The sequence below is a fragment of the Syngnathus acus genome, chromosome 6 (genome assembly GCF_901709675.1).
Source record: "Syngnathus acus chromosome 6, fSynAcu1.2, whole genome shotgun sequence".
Lineage (NCBI taxonomy): Eukaryota > Metazoa > Chordata > Actinopteri > Syngnathiformes > Syngnathidae > Syngnathus > Syngnathus acus.
Window position 1 is genome coordinate 7,836,004 of NC_051092.1, and position 25,443 is coordinate 7,861,446.

Below are 25,443 nucleotides of genomic sequence, written 5' to 3' on the forward strand. Positions count from 1 at the left end.
TAAAGCGCAATTTTACTTTGCTCAAGACTTTTCTTGGTATGTGACCCATATAAGTTGTTGGTTCCCCCGATGTGAAGACAACCGATGACTCACCGATGCAGATCTGCTGGGCATCGAACGTCTTGCAGCTGTTGTTGGAGGGCCGAGGGAAGTCCGACGACAACGGGCTGACCCCACTGGACCCTGTGCCCCACAGAGTGAGTGTGAATTGACTCAGCACTCCTGAAAGAGATGGACGGACCAACAGGAAGTAAAGTTTACAATTTCTAAAAAAGGAAGTGGTGGTGTTATTAATATGATGGCAGTATTGCTGCTATACATGGAAATGCATTGAGAACACTGACTGCTATTTTTAGACAATTCTGAAAAGGAATACCACATTTGATACATTTTTTTTCATGTTTTGACTTGTGGATGCGAGTGTGCGAATATAAAAGCGTTCATAAGATTTTGGAGCTTTACTCGGCCATTATCCTATGCCATTATTCTGAACAAAATCACATTGCTTTCACGCCCAGCTGCTCTGAGAAAACGATATAGGGGCTGTTCAGGCTATAGGAACAGTGCCAAATGGATATTTGTGTGAATCAGTTCATTTAAAACGACTGACACACATGAAGGATCATTTCACACGCTGGGGTGGACTATTCCCAGTGTTGATGAATGATGTGTAAATATACAAGGCAGCATCCTAATGGGCTCTCTTTTAGTCAGTGCCATTTTTTAATAAAATACACTGAAATGCGTGATGAGGACACATAGGGGGACGTAAATATATGCTGTAAGTTACGTGACCACAACACCAAAGACGGCGCAGACAAGAGAGCAGACGCTCTGAGCATGCAAAGCCTCAGGTTGTAAAATAATCAGTGAATATTCTTATTATGCCCTTTTTTAGAAAAAAACTAAAAAGGTTCATGTAGCTGATGAGGACTTCGCCAAAGGGTGATGATAAGACTTGTCGGGCAGACAAGTGCCAAAATTGGCCAATTTTCAATTTGACATTTGCATGGGCATTCTTTGTGAGAAAGTGGCACGATAACACAAATGTTATCTATCGCACTTTTCAATTTCTCAGTGCCTTAATTCCGTGTTCCTTGCTTTTGTAGTTTCCTAGAACTGAAGGAGGACAAAAAAGGTTGGGCAGTACTGTGGATAATTTGCCCTTCAGCAGACAATATACCAATTAGGAAGATAACAATATGTTGGCATATTATAAAACCACCGTGCTCATTACCTGACACCAAAAGAAGGGTACAATCTTAATTCTTGAATATGAAAACGAGAGCCGGGGATTTTAGAAAAACGTGGTGCTGATGAGGGAGAGGAATGTGACACAGAAATGACAAAATAAATAGAAGACCTGATCACGGAGTAAGACGATAACAATTTTCAATGAGGCTGGAAAAATAATGTTTTCCATCTTGTGCGGCAGCAAAGGTCAGTCAGTTTCAGTCAATACAGATGAGAGATAAAGGCTTACTGTCACAGATCGGACGGAGCAGGGCTAGCAAATGCAGCTTGGACCAGGGTTTATACAGCAAAACAATCTAATAGACTCGGCAAACTGACATGACTTAACGAAATAACAAAATGACTAACCAACAGGGACGCGAAACAAAGGACGTGAAGACATTAAGACACCAGGAACCAAACGACATCAAGACAACAACACATAATGATCCGACGGTGCGTGAGGGGCAGACAGGACTTATACACACGACAAGTAACAAGAGGAAGGTGAGAATAATCAGACTAATCATGGGCACACAGGAGGGGAGGGGCGAGCACACAGACAGAAACCAAGACAGAGACACATAGTAACACGGCTGGGGTCGAGACGTGACACTTATCATGTCTTTTTACTCTTAATTCTAGTGAGAGACTTTTACTGTAGCATATCTGCCTACTTCAAGGATTGACATGAGTTATTCAGTTAGTTAACTACCAGGATTATGCCAAAAATGTGATAAACTTTTATATATATGTAGGTGTGCTGACCAATAGCCCATTTAGTTTTGCTGTAAATCCAAATGATTGTTTTATATTTGCTCCTTTGGCCATTTGTATCATGGTGGAAACAATTCCCTTCACACCAAAAATTAAAGAAATGGTACGATCCCTCCAAATACAACATACTGTGTATTTGGATGCAAAGGTTTTGGCACTTCTGTGAATGAAAGAATGCCTCACAATGGTCACAGAAATAACTTGAATGTAACAAAAGTTCAAAAAATTATATTAGAATTAACCAATGAAAATCAGTCCCTGCTTTTGAATTGTGGTTCATCAGATTTTTAATATTTATTATTATTAAATTCCAGGATCACTTTTTTTTATCAATAATTTATATCCGCCTCCATTTTGTTCATCGTCTATAAAGTCCCCTTTGGCTCAAACGATGGATGTTACAATCTGACGCTAATGTACCTTGACCTTGGGGGTGACCTTCAATTTCTTTGGCTGTTGCTCTGGGCTCTTTGGTTGCCATTTGTATTATCCATCACTTCAATTTCTCCTTCATTTCTCTCCTGCGGCCAGGTTGAGGGAGGTTGGCTACGGTCCCGTTGATCTTGAATTTCTGAATAATACTTGCAACATAGGAGCATCAAGCTGCTCGGAGATTGTCCTATTATAGATTTTAACATGCTTGTCCTTAATTTTCCTTTTAATGCCCTGAAACAGCAGCAGTAATGCTAATTAGGAAACACACTTTGGTTAAAGATATTTCATCAGCATGTTTTTTTTAAATCTGCTGAATCACAATTTTAATTGGCTGATTTTCTTTAATTTTCAAAAATGTATTACTTTCATCAGATTCAAGTTATTTTTCTGACCACTGTGGGCTTTTCTCTCATTTGGGGTTACCAACAATTTTGCCCATGTTTGAGTCGACCTTGCTGTTTATTCTAATTTATTTTGTGTTTTATTGAAAAGATTAAATGGCTGCAAGAAGGAGAGTTTTTTTTGTCTTTTGAATTTGTGTGTGGGTTCATATTGAAGTCCATCCAATGCCGTGTACTTGACTTGTCAGAGAACACTGCAGCTATAATTGGAAAAAAATCAATACAGTGTTTTAGAATATTATTTCTCCACTTTTGTTAACGGTTCAACCTTGCCGGAGATCAGTTATCTACAGAGTACCGTTGTGAAATAGTTTATCCAATCATCCATTTTTTACATTCTTTTTATGTTCAGGGTCACATGTGAGTTGACTTCGGATGGGGTGAGAGGCAGGACACTTTCTGAAAAAGTCGCCTGAAGGACATATGTATAAACAAAATTAACATTCTCATTTAATTGTCCGATAATGTTACCATGAATTTAATGCAATGTGAGAGCTGGCTAGAGTAGCTGAAGAAAAGCCATCTAAACCTGGGGAGAATATGCTAACGCCACACAGACTAATGTCCAGCTCCACCGTACCAATATTGTAGTTCAAATAAATAAATAAATAAATAAATACAAAAAAATGGTCTTGGGTTATGGGTGTTTGATGTGATGTAAGTGATAAATAATGGAAGCCAATTCGGTTACCATAGTCTCGGCTATTAGCAGCAACATTTTCTATTTCCAAGGTCCATTCCCCTTGAGGATCCTCATCCCACGAGTGGGTGGTCATAAAGGCCCAGTCATTGAATCCCTCAGTGGAGAAGTCATTTGGCCTGCAAGAATAGGGACAGTATTTTTTTTTCTCTGTATCGAAATGAAAAGTGTGTTTTAGAAAGTGTTATCGAGAGCAACTCAATAGTACTGAATGGAAATAAAGCAAATCCTGCATGTTTATATACCTTCATTAATATTATGTCCAATGGAACGTTTCTTAATAGTTCCAAATTTTTGTACTAAGTTCATTTTGTTTTTACTTGTTAATCACTTCACTGGTTCTTTTATCTCAAACAAATTTGTTTGAGATAAAAGAACCAGTGAAGATTTATTTTAACAGATTTTTTTTCTATTTGTCTGTCAGGACTCTGCATCACAAATTCTAGGTTTGTACACCTCACATGTGAAATTCAGAGTGGAAAAAAAAGTGTTTCTTTGTGTACCTGGGAAACAAGAGGGTAGAGCGTGTGCCCAGTGGACTGATGAGATGAATAGCCAGCTTGCCTCTCTGGTTGTGGAGGAGAGTAAGACGAGCCTGAACGTGCTCCAGAGAGCTGACATAGTCTGGCCGTCCCCAGCAGGCATCCACGCTTTTACTGAACATCAGCCTGCTCCCGATGTCTCTGCAGATTTGACAAGACAGCTTAATGGTACGTGTCTACACAAATAAATGTGCCACTCCTGAGGGGCAATATGGTGACTGATGTGTCCAACACTCACCTTGGTTCTGTGAGCATTGTGTGAACACACTGGTGCTGTGGCCCCACTCTGGTCCAGTTTTGCGCTAAAGCCACCATTGCGCCAGCATCCAGGAGCCCATAACCATATGAGTGACTCACTGTGGGGGGGACGGGGTGTTGTTAGTAAACACAGTTCATTAGCATTATTTTCTAGTAAGGGAGACACAAATTGCAAATCAGCCTTTTAATCACTCATTGCAAATTACCAAAGAAATTACAATGTACTGAAGACCTACAGCATACATGACCTAATAAATTATTTTACAACAGCTGTATTGTGAGATTATTGCGGTTAGTAGAAAAGATATTCACAAACCTATCAAGTCCAAATTTGAGCTTTTTGTGACTCTACAGTTAAAATTCTTGACTACTCAGTCAGTCATCATCCCCGGCAAACAGTGTAAGCAATACAAAGACTGTAAAACATCTCTATACAGCTCAGTGAAAATGCCACATTTTTGTGGTCTGATAAAATGAGACTGGCATAAATCACTTCAGGGTGGCACGGTGGTTGACTGGTTAGCACATCCGCCTCACAGTGCAGAGGTTGTGGTTTCGATTTTGAATCCGACTTTCCTGTGTGGAGTTTGCATGTTCTCCACGTGCCGGTGTGGATTTCCTCAGGGTACTCCTGTTTTCTCCTACATTTAAAAAACATGTATGGTAGGCCGATTGACCACTTCAAATTGCCCATCGGTGAGAGTATGAGTGCGAACGGTTGTTTATGTGTGCCCTGCAGTTGACTGCTGACCGATTCAGGGTGTCCGCCGCCTACTGCCCGATGACTGCTGGAATAGGCTCCAGCATGCACGCTACTCTTGTGCGAAAAAGTGTTTCAGAAAATGGATGGGTGGATAAATCACTCAAAGGTTTTTCAACCATCAATGTGACCTATGATTTGTACTGTTTTAGAGGAGGAACACAAATAAACTGAGCTAACAGTGTTATTTCCACCCCTCAAAAAGATTTATTTTCCTTTTCCTTTTAAATTGACTCATACAGTTTAAGGTCACATAAATGCTAGAAAAAATATTTATCTTGGAAAAATCTTCCATTTGAACTACATCATATTTTTTTATAGTGATAGAACACAATAATGACTACTGTAAGAGATTAACTTGGCAAACAGGGACCTGCTCCTACTCACTGGGGGAGGCCTGTTTTACCATTTCTCCCTGTCTTTTCCTGTCCTCTACCTCAGTTAAACTTTTCCTTGCAATCAGAACTAAAAAAAAAAACCCAAGGCTATAGAATAGTTGCCTAATACTGTGGCATAATACACCAAGATGTGTCATCATTGTAACAGACCATCGCAAAGTTAATAAAATGCTTATGAATGCTACTGACGATGTTGGTTGTCACTTTATAAAGGTCAGTCCATTTATTACATGCATCGCCTCACTGACAGACCTGCCACATTCAGTACGGCGAACACACAGAGCATACGCATACATCCGACATTTTGGTGACGTGTAAAATCAGAAAAGGATGCTTTTGAAACAAAATCATCAGTACTACCTCTGCGTCCAACTCCATTGGTCCTCCAGTCTCCTGCGTTGAGACGTTTGGGTCGGGCTGTTCTCACCACCAGGTGCTGCATGTCCCTCCAGGTCAGGTTCATACTGCCGAAATGTGGGAAAGAGACCACTTAATCTTCATGTCACTTAACAGTAGAAGGAGTAATTTAGTTCCCGTCATATATTATGAGCTGTCAGACTTGGCTGACCTCTAACTATACAGCAAAAGGAAGGAAGCAGTGGAATGTGAAAAACATTCAGCCGTCTGTAGCCCTTGCTGAAATATAATTCAGAATGTTAAAATGGAGAGGCGGAATGTTTTTCGAATATAAGGATCATTTCAGTTAACCATGACAACTATCCTGTTTCACACTATGGTTTTAACACTGGCTTTAAAGTTCAGTGAACGCAGTAAAACAGGAACGCGTCGAGACATCTTTGTAATGACCGTTACTGAGCTGTATGATGCTGTAGAAAGGATACTTAATGTTATGTATATAGAATACCAAGAAGTTGAATGAAAAAGCCCAACACAACAGCAGCGTCAGTGTCAGCTATACTGTAGAATGGGGATGTGTTTTTAATAGACATGATTCCCCATTATTTCAGTGACACTTAACAAGTAGTGGCAAGGGTGACTGATGGAGAAATGGAACAGCAGAAAGATAAAACATCCTTTTGAATGAATCTATCTGACAGGGAGGGCAAATTCATAGATGAGATTACAGTGTGATAAACTGAAACATTGTCACAGATGACAGTCTGTAGTCCCCGCCAGGAGATCAGCGTTTGAAAAATGTCTTTTTGTAAAGCACTGACAAATACAAATCACAGGCATGGCCTTTGAACCCAGCTCCCACAAACATCTTTGATATGATATTAGTACTCATGAAAGGGAAAACACGCTGAATGTGATCTTTGACTACCTGCCCCTTTGGTCAGACATACTTTGACATAATTGTATAGAACATAAATTGATTTGAGTTTGAATAAGATCAATGATTTGTAGAAGCCTCAAAACGAAAACACACCAAGTACGAGTTGAATCTCAAATTCAACTGACAGCACTCTTGAGTTCAAATGTACAAATGTAACATTTATTGGAAGAGTCGGGTTCTTCATTGTTAATCGGAATAATTGAATATTGAATGAATTGAATAATGTTTTGTATTTTTTGCCCTGACAAGAAATGTCAAAGTATCACACAGAGATACTTACTTTCTTCACATCTTTACTTAAATAGCCCTGTGGGGGTTTTCAGGGTTTCAAATAAAATGCTGCCAGCTAATTGCTAAAATGGGAATTACAAGCATTATGAAGATAAGCAAACTAAATATGCCAAGATAAGATAAAAGGCAAGCCTATCATGGAACACATTAGAATTGCTGAATTTGGAAACCTGGATGAGAAATAACGTGACACACTTTCTAGTGTAAGACGTCACAATCAGCTGTAAGATATTCTGATGTCTTTTGGGGATAAAGTCACTAATTTGTCTGGCTAATAAAGTGATTATAAAAAGATCCGTTTGCTGGGTGAACAAGTGGGTTGGGTTTTAGGCTGACTGTGTGCACACAAATATTCATATTAACCTCTGAGCCTACAGTGATGCATACAAAATAAGGTTAAAGAACATCTGATGGGCCATAAGGCTGGCTCCATGGAGGCAGAAGAAGGGTGATTCAACTTACTTGGCCTCCAGTGCCAGAGCAATGATTCCAGCAGCTAGTGGTGCTGAAGCTGACGTTCCTGTGTGTGAATCGGTGCACTTTTGCCTAAGGTCTGTTGTCACCTTGGAGACAGACATGGAAATTGAGAGATACATTCAATTTTACACATCCACTATTCCACTTATGTGTGCTGGAAAGTCACAGTGAAAGATGTTGAGTGTTAGTCATTGAGGGCCCGGCAACCAGAAGACCCTTTAATGAGCAATTGGTAACAGGAAAGAAAATGGAAGGGTCAGCTTGTTTTTCAGTCTCATGTGTCTAGTAATGGAACCATACTACTAGAAACCCCAATGGCAATGTTTACTTGAGAACAATGTAGTCTCTGCATTTTTGCAGTTTTGGAAATTCAATTCAGACAATCCCCATGCACATATCGGGACCAAAATATGCCTAAAGACAATCTTGTTTTAGTCTGGTGTTTGCAGGCGCGTTCCCGTTGAAGATGATAATTTGCTTTCAATTGCCTTATCTGGGAAAATAAAGGTTAAATGAATAACAAATGTGATTGGCACAACATACATAATTAATCATTCACACAAAACTGGTTCTGTTTCCAACCGCAAATACATTTAATACATATATTGTACACTACCAGTCAAAAGCTTGGACACAACTTCTCATATTATTGAATATAAAACTCTTTCCAAATCTTTGACTGGTAATGTATTTGGTTTCAGAATTTAGAATATGTGACTAACATGTTTCCACTGGTCACAGTCAGTCATTGGTGAAACGTTATCACAAAGCCACGCACAAACAAAAGTCAGTATGCTATTTAAATCAATAATAGTAGTAACTTATTTGGACAAGGATGTGCAGGAAGAAGATGTTCACATCTTCTGGTTGTAAAAGGTTCGGCCATTCAGTTTTACAACAGCAGCAAGAGCGTTTTCAAAGACGTCCACTAGTTTTTACGAACTGAAAACTTGCAAAAAGGGGCAAAAAAACCTTGTTGAAGGCTTATTCCATTGTCAAATTATACATTCTATGTTTTTACCAAAAAATACGAACTTATGTCGTATAGATGGCTTAAGAAAGTTGAGCAGTAGCTCTTGATCCATAGGATATTTTAACAAGCATGTCACAGACATCTTAAGACACCCAGGAAATGTTTCAAATGGCGAATATCTCTCCTATTAAAAGAAAATACTATATATATATACATACATATATACATATATATGTATGTATATATATATATATATATAGTATATATATACATATATATATATATAGTATATATACACACACTATATGTATATAAATCATGCATTCAAATCAAACATATTTTCTATCCATGCATCTATTCTCCATACCGCTTATCCTCACTCGAGTCATGTTTACTAACCATCTGTCAATATTCACAGCTACATTTCTGTTCATCCTGGGTGTGAAAGATATTACAAACTGAGATACAAGAGGCATGGGCCCTGAAAACAGAACACGAAGACAAACTAAACAGAGCAGAAATGAGGATGATCAGATGGATGTGTGGTGTGTCAATGAGGGAGGAAAAGACCAGTGCAGAGCTGAGAAAGAAGATGGGAGTGGAGGCCATAGTGGATGTGCTGAGGAGAGGCAGACTGCGATGGTACGGACATGTAGTGAGGAAGGACGAGAACGACTGGGTGAAGAAAGTTATGTCGTATAACGGAGAGGGAACAAGACCCAGTGGCCGACCTAAAAAGACCTGGCAGACGACCGTGGCAGCCGACATGAAGGCACTCGGCATCAACCACGAGATGGCCATGGACCGTTCCCGGTGGAAGAAAGCCATATCGAGAACCCAGTCCAACCCAGCGGTGCCTGGCAAGCGGACTTTAAACCGATGATGATGATACAAGAAGGGATGTCAGTTAAAATAAATTGCTAAAGATACTCTTATCGCCATTTTTGAAGAGTCAAAATGTGTTCTCTGGCAAATAAAAACCCGATGCTACCAATACAAAAAGAAACAAAGGAGGACATCTATACATTTGTTTTGGCCCGCCTGCAGCATGCATCCTTAGAGAGGATTGATAGTTATCTGTTCCTTGTCCCCGAGGCAAGCGTTTTTTGACAAGTCGCGCCAAGGAGGCATGTTGCTATTTCTCAGTCATTGTCAGCTTCTATTTTAACAACAGAAAGATTCCCTTATGCGTGTCAATGTTAGACAAGGTTTGAGTTTGAATATGTAAGCTTCCATCTTGTCTTGAAACACAATACATCATTTTGACATTTGGACAGTTTCCTTTCGAGCACAAAAGCCCAGATTTTCCATGAGTGTATACTGTGTATTTGCGTACACCTACTATCTGTTTTTCCCCAGGGTCTCCGGAGCTGAAGGTGGTGGCGAGGGTAGATGAACAAGGCTCGCTGTACCATGGCACATTTCCAGATTGTGTGGTGCTGCTGATGGACAATGTGTAGATGCTGTTGGTGTAGCCGTCACAGTTGCAGTTGTCTTGCTCTCTGCCGCCGTTTCCAGAAGCCCACACAAAAATGGAGCCTAGTCCACCACGTCCCTGAGGTAAAGAAAGAATGAACACATTATTCCAAATGACCGCACAACAGTAATTATGAGAGACATAGAGAGAGCCGATTATGCCCCACTGCTCAAATGCCTTGTTAGTTACATGTTGTCTTTGGAAAGTGAGCTGTACAACCATTAGTCTTCTTATCTTTTCATGTGAGGCACCGTGTTAAAACAGAAGATATAAGGGAATAAAAAAAATCAAACGGAATATTTAGAGGCCAGATGAATGCCAAAGCGATAGGTGCCGATGAGACTGTTTTGCTCCAGTTTCCTAAAGCACTAACAGTATATCACCCATTCAATCTGATTAAGTGTTGCACTTTACAAGCAGCCTAACAATCGTGAGGTGATTTATGTGTCATAATAAGAATATGACCGAAGTAACAAATTATATACTCTGTCAGGTTAAAAAAGAAATTTATTTCCACACGCACCAAGAATTTGGTCTTGCATCTTTATCGAAAGGTACTTATGACTGGAATGTCTAGCCTTTCAAGAGATAAATCTTGGTTGCCTTCATGCACTGGTTACTTTTCATTTTTAGAATACATTTTTGGAATGGAGGTGGCGCACTGGTTAGCACGTCTGCCTCATGGTTCAGAGGTTGTGGGTTAGATATCACCTCCGGCCCTACCTGTGTGGTGTTTCCATGTTCTCCCCGTGCCCGTGTGGGTTTTCCCCGAGAGCTCCCACATCCCAAAAATAATGCTTGGTAGGCCGATTGAGCACCCTAAATTGCCCATGGTGAGAGTGTGTGTGTGTGAATGGTTGTTCCTTCGTCTTTGTGTACTCTGCGATTGGCTGGCAACCAGTTCAGGGTGTCCCTTGCTTACTGCCCGATGATTGCTGAGATAGGCTCCAGCATGCCCGCGACCCCCGGGGGACAAGCGGTACAGATAATGGAAGGATGACTGAATGGAATTTTTTAAATGTCCCCACCAAAGGCACACAGAGTGATGCTGCCCTTTCATACATTGATGGCCTGCTTTTTGCAGCTCGTAATAGCTGCAGGTCTATGGACCAGTTCTGTCCTTCTTGGCCATACTGGAATAAAAGGGAACGGGGGAATCTGCTGTCAGCAGTCCACAACTTCAAAGTAGCCTTTGTGAAAATGTCCTTTCGTTTGAGCGACGTTTGGACGTTTGTTGGATAAGATCATCTTATCTACTCATTTTAACATGATGCAAATTTACACATGTATGATGGCAATTTACCAGAAAATCCGATTCATACCCAGCACTAAAGACATGAGGTAGCACAGAATTGCTGAATTAGACACACCATTTATATATACTATACAGTTAAAGTAGAGTGGAAGTCAAAAGGGTTTGATTTACTAAAGGTCCGTGGAGAAAATGCAGGAACAAACTTGAATGCCCACGCAAACAAATGTGGAAGCTGATCTTCTTACGAGGTGCAACCAGGATTGTGTCTGCCAAATGACCAATATTGCAATACAGTTAATTTCATGCGTTCTGGAAGGAGTATATTCAAATAGACAAATACTATAATGGTTAAATGATTTAACGCCTTTAAATACTGTGTCTGAAAGGCAGGAACCAAACCGGCACACGCAGCGGTGCCAGCATAGCACAGGCAAAATGAAAACCGGCAGGCAGAACTTTTCTGCTTGGGCTATTGTTTTTTTAAATGCCAAAAACAACACCAAAAATGTCATGACATATTGTCTATTCAGCAATGTAATTTGGGAGCTTCTAAGGGCTGACCTATAGCCAGTCTTAGTCAGGAGTCATGCCATATCCTCTGTGACAAAACTCCTCTCAACTTTCATTCTATCTGCTTCTGGGTCATTCAAGTTCTGGTGCTGGCCTCTCTCAGAGCAGTTTTTTGGGTATATGTTTTATAAGGCAATCTTTCGAAATATTGGTGAACACAGGCAATACACGCACGCATATGATATGTAGATATTCACACATGAGTTCAAACAGACAAGAACATGGCTTTTATGGTATGATATATGCAGATATTCACACAAAGCTACCACATGCAGTACAGTTTGGGCCTATTCATGTATGCAATTTTGTTGCATTTTCACTGCAAAAATAGCGGAGGGACCAAAAAAAAAAACCTGTTTTGTTCACTACCATATTTGGAACCCTTTTCTTGAAGTATTAATTACATGGATGCATTATGCAGGACGGGCAAGTCATTTTTCAAAGGGGCCGTCTGAGAAAATGGTTGTCGAGGGCAACACCATTCTTACCTCAATTGTGTTCACTACGAATGTAACGTCTTATAAAGCAGTCAATTGTGTTGTTTTAATAAGATAATACTAGCTTAGATATGGAATATAATTAAATAAGCCTTTGTTAAAATATTGCTTCATAAAACAAGAGTTACAAACGCGTACAAACACGTACAATGCAAAATTGAGACAGAAAGATCGGAGTAGACAAACATGTCGACAAAGATGCAGTAATGACACCAAGAGAAATGAAACAGAATCAAATAAAACAGAATACAAAAATATGAAGGGAGCTCTATGCAAAGGCTTTGCAACATGAATGAGGCATTGCTTCAAATATTTTAAGGATTCATTAGCTCTAACAGATTGTGGGAGATGCCTTCACAGAGCTGGGACTAGGAATGCAAATGTGCGATCAGCTTTTGATTTGTGGTGTGTGTGTGCGTGTGTGTGCGTGTGTGTGCGCGTGTGTGTGTGTGTGAGGGATAGATAAAAGGCCAAGATATGTGGAAGGGAGAGGTCGTGTAGTGGAATGATGAACTCAGAGATGTAGTAGCTGGGGGGGAGGTCATGTCGATCAAGAGGAGCTAGTAGTTTATTCTGAATTTTATTGGAAACCAATGGTGGGAGGCCAAAACAGGGGTTAGTCTAAGCTTTAGCAGCTATTTAAAAAAAAAAAAAAAAAGCGACGCGCGGCAATATCAACAGCAACCTTAAAACTGTTGGTTTAAAAATTGGACAGACCCAGGAGGTTGTGTCATTTTGACCCAACTTTAGGTTGTTTTGCAAAATAAATAAATAAAAAAAATAAAATAAAAAAAATAAAAATAAAAAATTGCGTTGCTTTGTACAAAATAATGAGAATTTTGGGGCAAAACGTTGAGTCAAATTCTTGCTGGTTCGGTCCAATTTTCAACCCAAATTGGGTCATTTTTAACCCAGCAATTTTAAGGGTGTAATGACAGGTAATGTTAAGTTGTCTGACCAACCTTGGTGATTCCCTGCTGGAAAGCCTCCTTGGCCAGCTTAGCAGGGCCGTCCAGAGATTTGCCATCATCTTCTGGGCCCCAGCTGGCACTGTATATGTGAATGTGCTGGGGGTTGAGACCAAGAGAGTGGGCCTCTACCACGTCTGTCACCTCCCCATCCAACATACGGACTCCTGTTAAATGCACACACAGAGCAGCTCACGTTAGGTCAGCAGTTAAATATGGGAGGCAAGAGAACAGCAGAATAAATTGCAGCCTTTGAATGTTTAAAACTAAGGGGAAAAACATGGAAGACAAGCACAGGAAACGTCTCATCAGTGACAAGTGGGAAGAAAAGGAAAATACAGATTTCTTTTAAAGCTTGTACATCTGATGAACACCCATCTAAAAAATAGGATAAGAGAGCCTGCAACAGAATGGTGTGTCCAGAGGGTAGAACCAAAATGAAATATTTAATCACACCTAAGCACACCACTGCCTTGGCGTTTGATGTGAGCAGCCTCAGATCAGTCCCGTGGACATTAATGGCAGTAGAAAGGTGTGAAATGAACCACCTTCAAATGAAGTCTATTACTGGGACTACACCCGCGGACCTGAGACAAGACAGACATCCACATTAAGACTTCAATAATCGATTCAGGACAACCCGCTGAGTCTCTCCGGCAGGGCTGCACACAGATTAAGTGGGATCGCTGTAGGAGGAGATTTTGCTTACAAAGGTTTGAATGCCAAATCGCAAATAGTGACACAAAGAAAAGATGTTTACTCGGTCATCATTATGTACACACTGTGTTGCAGCAGTAGACATAATCACTGTTGTTACAATTCTCTTTTACTTCCTACAGCTCAGCGACACTGCTAGTGTGAGTACTCAGAAGCGTGACCAGGTCAGAAGTAGTGTGCTACCGCAAATGAATGAGTGTGCGTGGAAGAGAGATGCATGAGCAAATGTTAATTGAGCCAACTAATGTCAACTGGAGTGTTTAAACGCTTATCACTTTATCATTACTCAGCAAGGATACAACCAATAAAGCGTCGTTCTTTGTACTCGTGAACATACAGAACAACACAACACAGCCGCTCTTTAGCAAGCTCTAAGGACGTGAACAAATTCACAGAGGATTAATTATTGAAAAGCACGGCCAATATGTTGCTCAGTCGAGAGACAAATGTTAATGAAGACAAAGAAGGAGAGTTATGAGGAACATCTGGAATGGGGCTAATTCATGTTCCTCAGGGCCTGCATGCAACATCAGGCTGGCTTCTATCATCATGCAATTTAACAGATCATCTGATGCCAAAACCTACAACATTTTTCCTCCAGTTCATTGTGAGACTATCAGAAGCATCTAAAAAAAATGAATAAATCATTTTGAATACAATTCCAAAGTCAAGCACCACAAAATTGAAATTGGAGCTCAACCAAAATGTTCTGGAAAAATACGCTTCCAAGGTCAAATCATTAGAACTTTTATATAATGTATTTTTTAGACGGCCCCCCCGATCTGAACCCGAGCGGTGTTCTATTGTTGGACTTCTGTGCTCGACACGGATTTTCAATAATGAACACCATGTTCAAACATAAGGGTGTCCATGTGTGCACTTGGCACCAGGACACCCTAGGCCGCAGTTCGATGATCGACTTTGTAGTCGTGTCATCGGATTTGCGGCCGCATGTTTTGGACACTCGGGCGAAGAGAGGGGCGGAGCTGTCAACTGATCACCACCTGGTGGTGGGTTGGCTCCGATGGTGGGGGAAGATGCCGGTCCGACCTGGCAGACCCAAACGTTCTGTGAGGGTCTGCTGGGAACGTCTGGCGGAATCCCCTGTCAGGAAGAGCTTCAACTCCCACCTCCGGCAGAGCTTTTCCCACGTCCCGGGGGAGGCGGGGGACATTGAGTCCGAGTGGACCTTGTTCCGCGCCTCCATTGTTGAGGCGGCCGACCGGAGCTGTGGCCGTAAGGTCATTGGTGCCTGTCGTGGCGGCAATCCCCGAACCCGCTGGTGGACACCGGCGGTAAGGGATGCCGTCAAGCTGAAGAAGGAGTCCTATCGGGCCGTTTTGGCCTGCGGGACTCCGGAGGCAGCTGACAGGTACCGGATGGCCAAGCGGAACGCGGCTTCGGCGGTTGCTGAGGCAAAAACCCGGGCATGGGAGGAGTTCGGCGAGGCCATGGAGAATGACTTCCGGACGGCTTCGAGGAAATTCTGGTCCACCATCCGGCGTCTCAGGAGGGGGAAGCAGTGCAACGTCAACACTGTTTACAGTGGAGATGGCGTGCTGCTGACCTCGACTCGGGACGTCGTGTGTCGGTGGGGAGAATACTTCGAAGACCTCCTCAATTCCACCGACACGCCTTCCATTGTGGAAGCAGGGCCTGGGGACTCTGAGGCGGACTCTCCAATCTCTGGGGTTGAAGTCACTGAGGTAGTTAAAAAACTCCTCGGTGGCAAGGCCCCGGGGGTGGATGAGATCCGCCCGGATTTCTTAAGGGCTCTGGATGTTGTGGGGCTGTCATGGCTGACACGTCTCTACAGCATCGCGTGGACATCGGGGACAGTGCCTCTGGATTGGCAGACTGGGGTGGTGGTTCCCCTCTTTAAGAAGGGGGACCGGAGGGTGTGTTCCAATTACAGGGGAATTACACTCCTCAGCCTCCCTGGTAAGGTCTATTCAGGGGTGCTGGAGAGGAGGGTCCGTCGGGAGGTCGAACCTCGGATTCAGGAGGAACAGTGTGGCTTTCGTCCTGGCCGTGGAACAGTGGACCAGCTCTTCACCCTCAACAGGATCCTCGAGGGTGCATGGGAGTTCGCCCAACCAGTCCACATGTGTTTTGTGGACTTGGAGAAGGCGTTCGACCGTGTCCCTCGGGAGGTTCTGTGGGGGGTGCTTCGGGAGTACGGGGTACCGAGCCAACTGATAAGGGCGGTTCGGTCCCTGTATCACCGATGCCAGAGTGTGGTCCGCATTTCCGGCAGTAAGTCGGATTCGTTCCCAGTGAGGGTTGGACTCCGCCAAGGCTGCCCTTTGTCACCGATTCTGTTCATAATTTTTATGGACAGAATTTCTAGGCGCAGCCGAGGCGTTGAGGGTGTCCGGTTTGGGGACCTCAGCATCGCGTCTCTGCTTTTTGCAGACGACGTGGTGCTGTTGGCTTCTTCAGGCCGTGATCTCCAGCTCTCACTGGAGCGGTTCGCAGCCGAGTGCGAAGCGGTCGGGATGAGGGTCAGCACCTCCAAATCCGAGTCCATGGTCCTCGATCGGAAAAGGGTGGAATGCCCTCTCCGGATCGGGGATGAGATCCTGCCCCAAGTGGAGGAGTTTAAGTATCTTGGGGTCTTGTTCACGAGTGAGGGGAGGATGGAGCGCGAGATCGACAGGCGGATCGGTGCAGCGTCGGCAGTAATGCGGACTCTGTACCGGTCCGTCGTGGTAAAGAGAGAGCTGAGCCAAAAGGCAAAGCTCTCAATTTACCGGTCGATTTACGCTCCTACCCTCACCTATGGTCACGAGCTATGGGTCGTGACCGAAAGAACGAGATCCCGGATACAAGCGGCCGAAATGAGTTTTCTCCGCAGGATGTCCGGGCTCTCCCTTAGAGATAGGGTGAGGAGTTCGGTCATCCGGGAGAGACTCGGAGTAGAGTCGCTACTCCTCCACGTTGAGAGGAGCCAGATGAGGTGGCTCGGGCATCTCATCAGGATGCCTCCTGGACGCCTCCCTGGGGAGGTGTTCCGGGCATGTCCCACCGGTAGGAGACCCCGGGGACGACCCAGGACGCGCTGGAGAGACTATGTCTCTCGGCTGGCCTGGGAACGCCTTGGGATCCCCCGGGATGAGCTAGATGAAGTGGCTGGGGAGAGGGAAGTCTGGGAGTCCCTCCTGAAGCTGCTGCCCCCGCGACCCGACCCCGGATAAGCGGAAGAAGATGGATGGATGGATGGATGGTATTTTTTAGAACGACTCTGTACAATACTCATCTTTTCATGCATCAATTTTTTTACTGCTTGTCCTGTTCTGTTGAACAGATCTTGATTGGAGGCATGTTACAACCTGAATTGGTTTCCAGACAATTGCAAGGGAGACTGACAACCACTCACACTCATGTTCATACCTTTGGGAAATTTAGCATCTTGTATTTACCCAACTTGCATGTTTTTGGAATGTGGGTACATGATGGTGAAAGGATTTTTATCAAGCGCATTTCACAACAGCTGCAAGTGTAAGAAGGCCCTTTACATATAAAGGTACAGTGAAAACAGTACATTATACAACACAGTAGCATAGTGGGCATAGTAAGCGTCGTAAGTGTAATAATAAATAATAAATAGAATAAATACAATAAATAAAAAAGAAATAAAGTAATAAATAAGTAAATAAGTAAATAAGTCAAATAAAATGCACAATGTAAAATACAAACTGTACTTGGATAAATGTTTAGAAACAAACAGCAGTTAAATGGAAAGCCATCAAACTTTAAAGTAAAACAACTCTTGTATTCTATCTATCTATCTATCTATCTATCTATCTATCTATCTATCTATCTATCTATCTATCTATCTATCTATCTATCTATCTATCTATCTATCTATCTATCTATCTATCTATCTATCTGTCTATCTGTCTATCTATCTATCTATCTATCTATCTATCTATCTATCTATCTATCTATCTATCTATCTGTCTGTCTGTCTGTCTGTCTGTCTGTCTGTCTGTCTGTCTATCTATCTATCTATCTATCTATCTATCTATCTATCTATCTATCTAGCATATGTAATACAATAAGACACAATAAGAATATCTTAAGTCCACGCACCATCACAGTATAATCAGTCTGATAATTCTTGTGTTTATTATCATATTTTTTTTTTATTCAGACTTTGTGTGAGCACATTTAAAAGAAAACAAGATAAATAAAAAAATACATATATCCTCATTAATACGGTGCACTCACCTCCAATCTTAGCATTATAGGCCACACCCACGCCACACACACCATTGTTAGCTGCAGCTGCCACCTCTCCTGCACATCGAGTTCCATGTCTTTGAAGAAAGCAGAAATGAAGGTCTATGAAAGACAATTCATCCAGCCATCCATTATCTGACACCAACATAATATTTACAATTGAGTGCTGAACAATTAAAGTCTGTTAGCCCTGAATTGAGATCATTTGCAGGTTACCAGCATAGTTAGTGCCCCCAAAATGTTATTTATCAATAAGAAAACTAGGTGTTGTAGTTTCCTCTTTGCAGAGAGATGATATATACTTCAGGGCCAACTACCTCAGTGCGTGTCTGAGTTGCAGACTCTACTGTATTTTCTTTGCTCGCAACTACGTTGCTTGCTGTGCCATGGGCTTTTGTGCTGCAGGTGACAAGGCTGCAAACCAACATTTCCACTGTTCTCTATTGATTTGCAAACTTAAGTCGTGTGCAGCATAAAATGAGATCACAAAAAACACATAATACATCTTAGTCCTCAGAGATGCTGATTAATAAATGTATTAAAGTGTGAAGCTCACTGCAGACATTCTTTTCTAATCAAACTTGGTTTGCTGTAACAAAACATTAGAGGATGAAAAAAAAGCTGACGTTACTGTAGGCCAGCTCTGGGGCAAACTTGAAATCTGACTGTTTAAAGAAACCGTCCCATTTCTCAATAAAATGAAACCTCTACTAACAAACGTTTACATACTTATGAACATTTTGAGATACGAATCGGAGCCTCAAGAATTTTTTGCCTCTTCTCATCAACCAAATTCGACTTCTGAACCCGTGAGTGACTCTCTCAGGGCATGTCTGGTGAGATTGTGACGTGTGTGTATGTATATGTCATTTACCCATTTTCATATTGTCTTTACCCTTCGCTTGGTCACTTCGCGTGTTTCTGACAAGTTCATCGGTAGTTTATCTGGAATCTTTGTAGTCAATCATGACTCCTAAGAGGGCTAGTGCAAAAAGCGGCGAGGGGAGTCAGAAGAGCAACGTAGAAATTAAGCATATGGTACATGTCTACCCCCCATCGCACCCCCCGTCTCTCAAGCGTCTACTCCTATAGCAAGTCGTAACTTCTTTCAAGGTAAAGCACTTAAACATGAATCTTCCATTTGACATTAATTCTTATGGGAAAAATGGCTTTTACGCCATTTAATATTTAAGAACTTTTTGACCTACGAACGCGATCACGAAACAAATTAAATTAGTAAGTAGAGGTTGCACAGTAAATTCTGAAGGCCGAGGGCAGATTAAATTGAAATGGCAGCACATTGAGGTCAAATCTGAAGTGAGCGGTGACACTGACAGACATCGACCCATCTCTTTACCTTGACAGCCACACCTCTGAACTAATCTATTTGATCAATGCAGATTAATCATTCATTTAGTAATTTATTAATGCGAGTGCTGAGTTTTAGAGGGCACATAATCAATGATGAAAAATGCAGCAACCTATCACAAATGTATACTCCCCTATCAGTGATACATGCTAATAAAGTCTGTAAGATATAATTATGACCTTGGCACATTGACCGTTACGATGCCGTACACACAATAATTCCCTTGCATCTATCGTCTATACCTAACGTTACTGGCTGACACTTTCAGCTATAAAATACAGATGAACAAATGCTTCTCATTTTAAAATTCAGTCCTCTTACCTCATTAAAATGTTTTAATATGTGATAGAGAAGGCTTGCTGTCTCTGGGACTTACTATCTCAACAGTATCAAAACGAAGGTAATTACAGCCACAGTGCTGCTATGGCAGAGCAAAGAACAAAACAAAACTCTTTTTGATCCAAAGTCACTTCACAGGGTCAGAGCACAGCAACGCCTGATTAAGCACTGGAACACAGTGATGTATCACCATCATGTTATTCCCACTCCATCACATTTCCAACTCACCCAGGGCCTGATTTACTCGGTGTTTGCACAGGAAGAATTGAACTTTTCTGCTTTTGAAAAAAAATAAAAAATAAAATAAAATGCCAGAAACAAAAATGATCACATATTGCTTATTCAGCAATTCAATTTTGGAGATTCTGATCATCCTAAGGGCTTTTTTGGAGGCAGTCACAGTCATATCATATACAATAACAATTTATTTTTTATTTTATCCACTGATCGGTTGGCACTTTTTAAATGTCGTTGTACATGTGTGACAATGACAATAAAGATCTATTCTATTCTATAAAAATCCTTTTAACTCCAGACTTTTTCATTTCTGGGTCATTTCAATGCACTGAGAAAAGTGGTACTGGCCTGTCCTAGAACCATTTTCTGGGTGAGTTGTCACAAGTTTTAAATGAAATATTACACAAGTTGGACACATGTACTCTGTTCGAGTTAAATCAATCAAACCATAGCTTTTATAATGTTGCTAGCATAATAAATCGGATCAGAAACATTTCCTTTTGTTTGCCTCTTCCCCTTACTTCCAATTCCATTATTTGAAACTTCATTTTGCTCTCCCAAATTTTCCATGCTGACACCCATCAGAACTACCTAAAGCATAAAACCCTCTTTTAAATATATTGGAGGATGTTAAACATAACTTGTGCGTGTAATTAAATGCTGCAATTACTGTCTGGAGTTTTTATTTCCAGTTGACTGCTCTTATAATATATTAATGTAAAGCAGTTAATGGTGACTTGACGCTTCCTTCATTAACTACATACTGTACGTAATCAAGGGGCAAATTGAGACTCATTATGCAGGTAACAGCATGAGCAAAGAGAACGTTTCCTCTTCAGACACCATAGTGGAACATTAAACAGTAAAAACAGTTCATTTGAGTTCAACTCTTTTTATAGGACTAATTCAGTTGATGCATTTTTGTTACTCAGATTATCTCTCACAGAAGTGATCTGAAAACTTGAACCTAAAACTTGAAATGGAAATACAGTCCACAACACAAAATCAAGAATCCAATCAAGGAAAAACTGGCCAGTATGGGTGTTTGTCCTTGACTTGTATATCTGACGGTGTTTTTCTTTTATTTTAATGTTTTGATTGACTATTTTGACTTATTCATGATGTTAAGACAAGAAAAAGGAAATATGACGGTAGTAAAACGGAACAGGAAGGTCAGGTTTGCTTTACATTTTAGATGTCCATTAAATAATAATTTCCGTTACCTAAAACATCAACTGTACAGTGCGTTTAAAGTTTCTGATGGTGCAAGTTTGACCCCTCAATAGAATGATAGTAATTTATTATCATTTTTTATGATTTCTTATGCCGACTAGTATACAACACTTAGACTGTACTTTGTTAATATTTCTACTTCTACTTGTTGAACGTTACCAAAGTACACAATTCAATGACTAAAGTGCTTATTTAAAAAAAAGAATCCAAGTACAGTATGTCATCCGATGTAAATGTTATATCACCCAACCATCAATTTCAGTGAAGATGGAACGTTCTGTAGAATGTAAATTAAAAACTAAAATAAACAAATTTGCAAATCTGTTTCAACTTGTATTCAATTGAAATAATTAAAGACCAAATTTTTTTTTTGCAAATAGTATTTTGAATTTGATGCTTGCATCACGTTGCAAAAAAGAATCAATTCAACCTATAAACTTTTCAGCAATGTTTTTCTTGCAAGCCATTATATTCAAATATGTTTCTTCAAATGTTTTATACTGAGAACCGATTAGTTCCAGTGGGTGAAGCTGAAATGATACCATTTACTGTGTAACGAGAGCATTCAAATGCTGGTGGAGCAGCACAGCCACAAGTATACCCTTGCTTGTGTTGGGTTTTGACTGTGAGTAGGAAGCGAGAAAGCATGACCAAATGTGCCTCTCAGCATGGCCATGCTTGGCTTAATTGTAGGGATGTGTCTCTTGGCACCACTTTTGATTTCAATCTGTTTCTATGGGGTGTCTCGTCAATGGTGCAACCCAATAGTTTCTGCTGTTTTTTGCTCAGTTGCAGTGTAAGACAGCTCTGTCCAAAAGAATAGATTGGAGATAAGGATATGGTGAGAAACACTTCCAACCACAAAGTTGCATTCTCTAGCATGCCAAATGATTTTTTTGTTTCAATTCAGGGCTTCATTGTTTTAGGTTTGATCAAACCAGACACATAAATTCATTGCTATTTCTAATGCGCGCTCTGCCTCTCAATATCAACATCACACTGACATTAGAGAGACAATGAAAGAAAAAAAAAACCCGAGCACTGTTCTGATTGAGAGCCTTGCTGTGATCAGCGAGGACTAACAAGAACCCAGCCTTCAGTGTATCCTGTCTCCATTCCACTAATATCTGTCAAAACTGCCAACTCATGAAGCACAGAGCCTGACATGCTAATTATAAACAAGGGAAACAACCTTTGTGTCAGCGTTTTAATCAAAGTGGCAGCCTGAAAACCCTCCTTACTCCCTCTTGCCTATGAATTATCTCATAAAATTTGATTGCAAGGGAGATATTGAAATTACTCACATGCTGTACTATATGTTCAGTGTTACTCTAAATCACTGCAGACTTTATTTATTTTATTTATCTCATTGGTAACACATAGTGAGTGCACTTTAACTGACTCGGTAATAGAGTATGTGAGTGAAAGTGTCTGATTTTAATAGGGTGCATGTGCATCTTTTCAATGGTGATGGTTTGGCTCCATATTGGAACTGAATCAGAGGCGGTGAGTAATCCCCTGCAGTGGTGCTTTGTTCTGTCACAGGATATTATTAATGTACTTTTAAATAAACAATTTTTTTTGGACAAGAAACAACATTTCTTATCACAATTACAGTCACGAAAGAATAAAAAACTCCCACCACATTTAAAAGGTAAAAACATAAAGTGGCATGTACCATGCCTGAAAGAGAAAATGCACGGCAGCAAAGAAAGCTGCAGTCTTTGAAGAAAACAGACAGATTTAGAACAAGATTTGAAAAGACATGTAGCCTTTCATGTACGCCATGGGGTTTAGACTACGGCCCACTTGTTGCCATGGGCACACCCACACGCGTTGAAAAGTGTTGAAAAATTAACACACATTTTTCTAAAATCAAATTTGTTTTATTTTTATTATTCTAGTATTTATTTTTGTGTTAAGAAATTGTGTGTTCTTCATCAAAAGAAACATTTATAAAATAAAAATAAAATGGTGTCATTTTGCTTGATTGATGATAATCTAATCTGTGACAGACAAGCAAGCGGCAAAGTACACTGTATTGCCAAAAGTTTTCACTCAACTGCCTTGACACACAAATGACCGTAAGTGACATCCCATTCTTAATCCAAAGGGTTCGTATTGAACCGTTCATTGTGATGTTGGTCCACCTTTTGCAGCTATAACAGCTTCAACTCTTCTGGGAGGGCTATCTAAAAGGTTTAGCAGTGCATCTTGTCCATTCTCCCAGAATTGCATTTATGAGATCAGGCACCGATGTCGGGCAAGAAGACCCGCTCTAATTCATACTGAACACGCCGAAGCATTCGTCACACCACCAGATTTTGGACAATTCCACTCTCCTAACTTTCCTCTTTCGACATGACATTGCACCAATACATAAAGCAAGGTATGGTGGGGGCCTGCACAGAATATCGACCTCAACCTTTAGGATGAAGCAGAGCGCTGACTGAGAGGCAGGCCTTCTCATGCAACATCAGTGTGTGAATCACACTAGGACTGAGGCATCGCAAAACCACATTACAAGAAAGAGTGAGATTGAGATTTAGGCTTTATTCCTTGCTGGAGCTTTATGCTCAACATTGAAGCATGGTAAATATTTATGAATGTAATCAAAGGCTTGAGGGGCAACCTAAGGCAGGTGAAAAGTTTCGAACAAATCAGCGCCAAAATGGCTGCGAGGCTTTTGTGTGGAAGCCAAGGAAATTGGTATTTTCTAGACTTGAGTATAGGCCAAGCAGCACCTTCAAACTTGATTGTAGTGAAGTGCATACATATTATCAAGCTAAATCGTGCTATTTCTTAGCCTTTTTGAATGCACTTGTTTGCTTTCCTCATTTAGGGGTAGTTAAAAGTAATACCTTGGCAAATTGATGAATTCACTGCATACCTTACCTGTTCTCATTACGCTGAGTGTATCTTGGTTGTGGGTCAGCATCTCCATCATTGACATCATAACTGGCCTCCGGATCCTAAAAGACCAGGAACCAAGGTTATAACTCTCAGCATGTTTCAAGGAGGTTCTTAATAATGCAAAGTCTGAATAAGTTGACTAACATAATTGTTGATGAGATCTGGGTGGTCTTTCTCAATGCCGTCATCCAGGATAGTCACCACAATACCTTTTCCAGTGTAGCCCTGAGCCCAAGCTACTTTGGTATTTAAGTCTTGATGAGTCAGAGTGGACTGAAGACATATGGTTATTAGACAGGTCAACATCATGTGAGACACAGGAATCTTCTCAACAAGCCGTACTCCTCTGGTAAACTAAAATCCAGTTTAGATTTTTGATTGTCGATTTACATGTATTCCCAGTGGTGTTAAAAAGTATTTCATGATTCATGGTTTCACAAGGGAGCAAGTAAATTACCTTTTCACACAGGGTCGGGTAGCTATGAATAGTTTACCTTTAATAAATCAAATCATTTAAAAACTGCATTTATGTTTACTTAGGTTATAATTTTATACTACTACTACTACTACTACTAATAATAATAATAATGATAATAATATAATTCAGAATAATAGTGTCGAATAATAGTGTCGAAAACCAAATCTGAAGACAAATTAGAGATCATTACACACCAGGTACCACTGCTTGGAAAAATCAGGGTCGGTTGGTTCCTCAAAGACTTCTCTCCTCTTCCTCCTTTTCACCACTTGCTGCTCCGCCCATAGAACCTGAGGTGTGCAAACATACACAAGCACAGACACTCATCATTTTGGCATTGTTGGACTTTAATGTCATAGGATATTGCAAAAGCCACCAAACTTTAGCTCTAGTTGTGTGCAACGAGCCTAGCTACAAGTAACAAGAGACAGATTTCGCACACTGTTGGTGAGCATGTTTTGTGTGACTTAATAAGACTGCAATCTTTTATTACAATCCAAGTAGCAGGTGTTTGAATTTTTTCTACCCCAAGTCTAAGCAGGGGTTTCAAACTTAAAACCCGGGGGCCATTTGCAGCCTGCTGGATGATATTTTGCGGCCCCC

The 25,443-nt window shown here is 41.0% G+C and overlaps 1 protein-coding gene across 4 annotated transcripts in view; it reads right to left on the minus strand.

The window, feature by feature from the left end:
* The window catches only part of furinb (furin (paired basic amino acid cleaving enzyme) b), a 45,723-nt gene that overhangs the window by 1,040 nt on the left and 19,240 nt on the right, over positions 1–25,443 (minus strand). For all 4 annotated transcript variants that reach the window (XM_037254567.1, XM_037254566.1, XM_037254564.1 and 1 more), the window contains 12 exons: positions 25,035–25,130; positions 24,507–24,635; positions 24,345–24,421; positions 18,260–18,348; positions 13,304–13,476; positions 9,885–10,097; positions 7,555–7,655; positions 5,865–5,968; positions 4,327–4,444; positions 4,050–4,229; positions 3,538–3,665; positions 94–222 (listed from right to left, as the gene is read on the minus strand). In XM_037254567.1, coding sequence (XP_037110462.1) covers positions 94–222; positions 3,538–3,665; positions 4,050–4,229; positions 4,327–4,444; positions 5,865–5,968; positions 7,555–7,655; positions 9,885–10,097; positions 13,304–13,476; positions 18,260–18,348; positions 24,345–24,421; positions 24,507–24,635; positions 25,035–25,130 — 1,537 coding nt within the window. The remainder of the gene's footprint in view (positions 1–93; positions 223–3,537; positions 3,666–4,049; positions 4,230–4,326; positions 4,445–5,864; positions 5,969–7,554; positions 7,656–9,884; positions 10,098–13,303; positions 13,477–18,259; positions 18,349–24,344; positions 24,422–24,506; positions 24,636–25,034; positions 25,131–25,443) is intronic.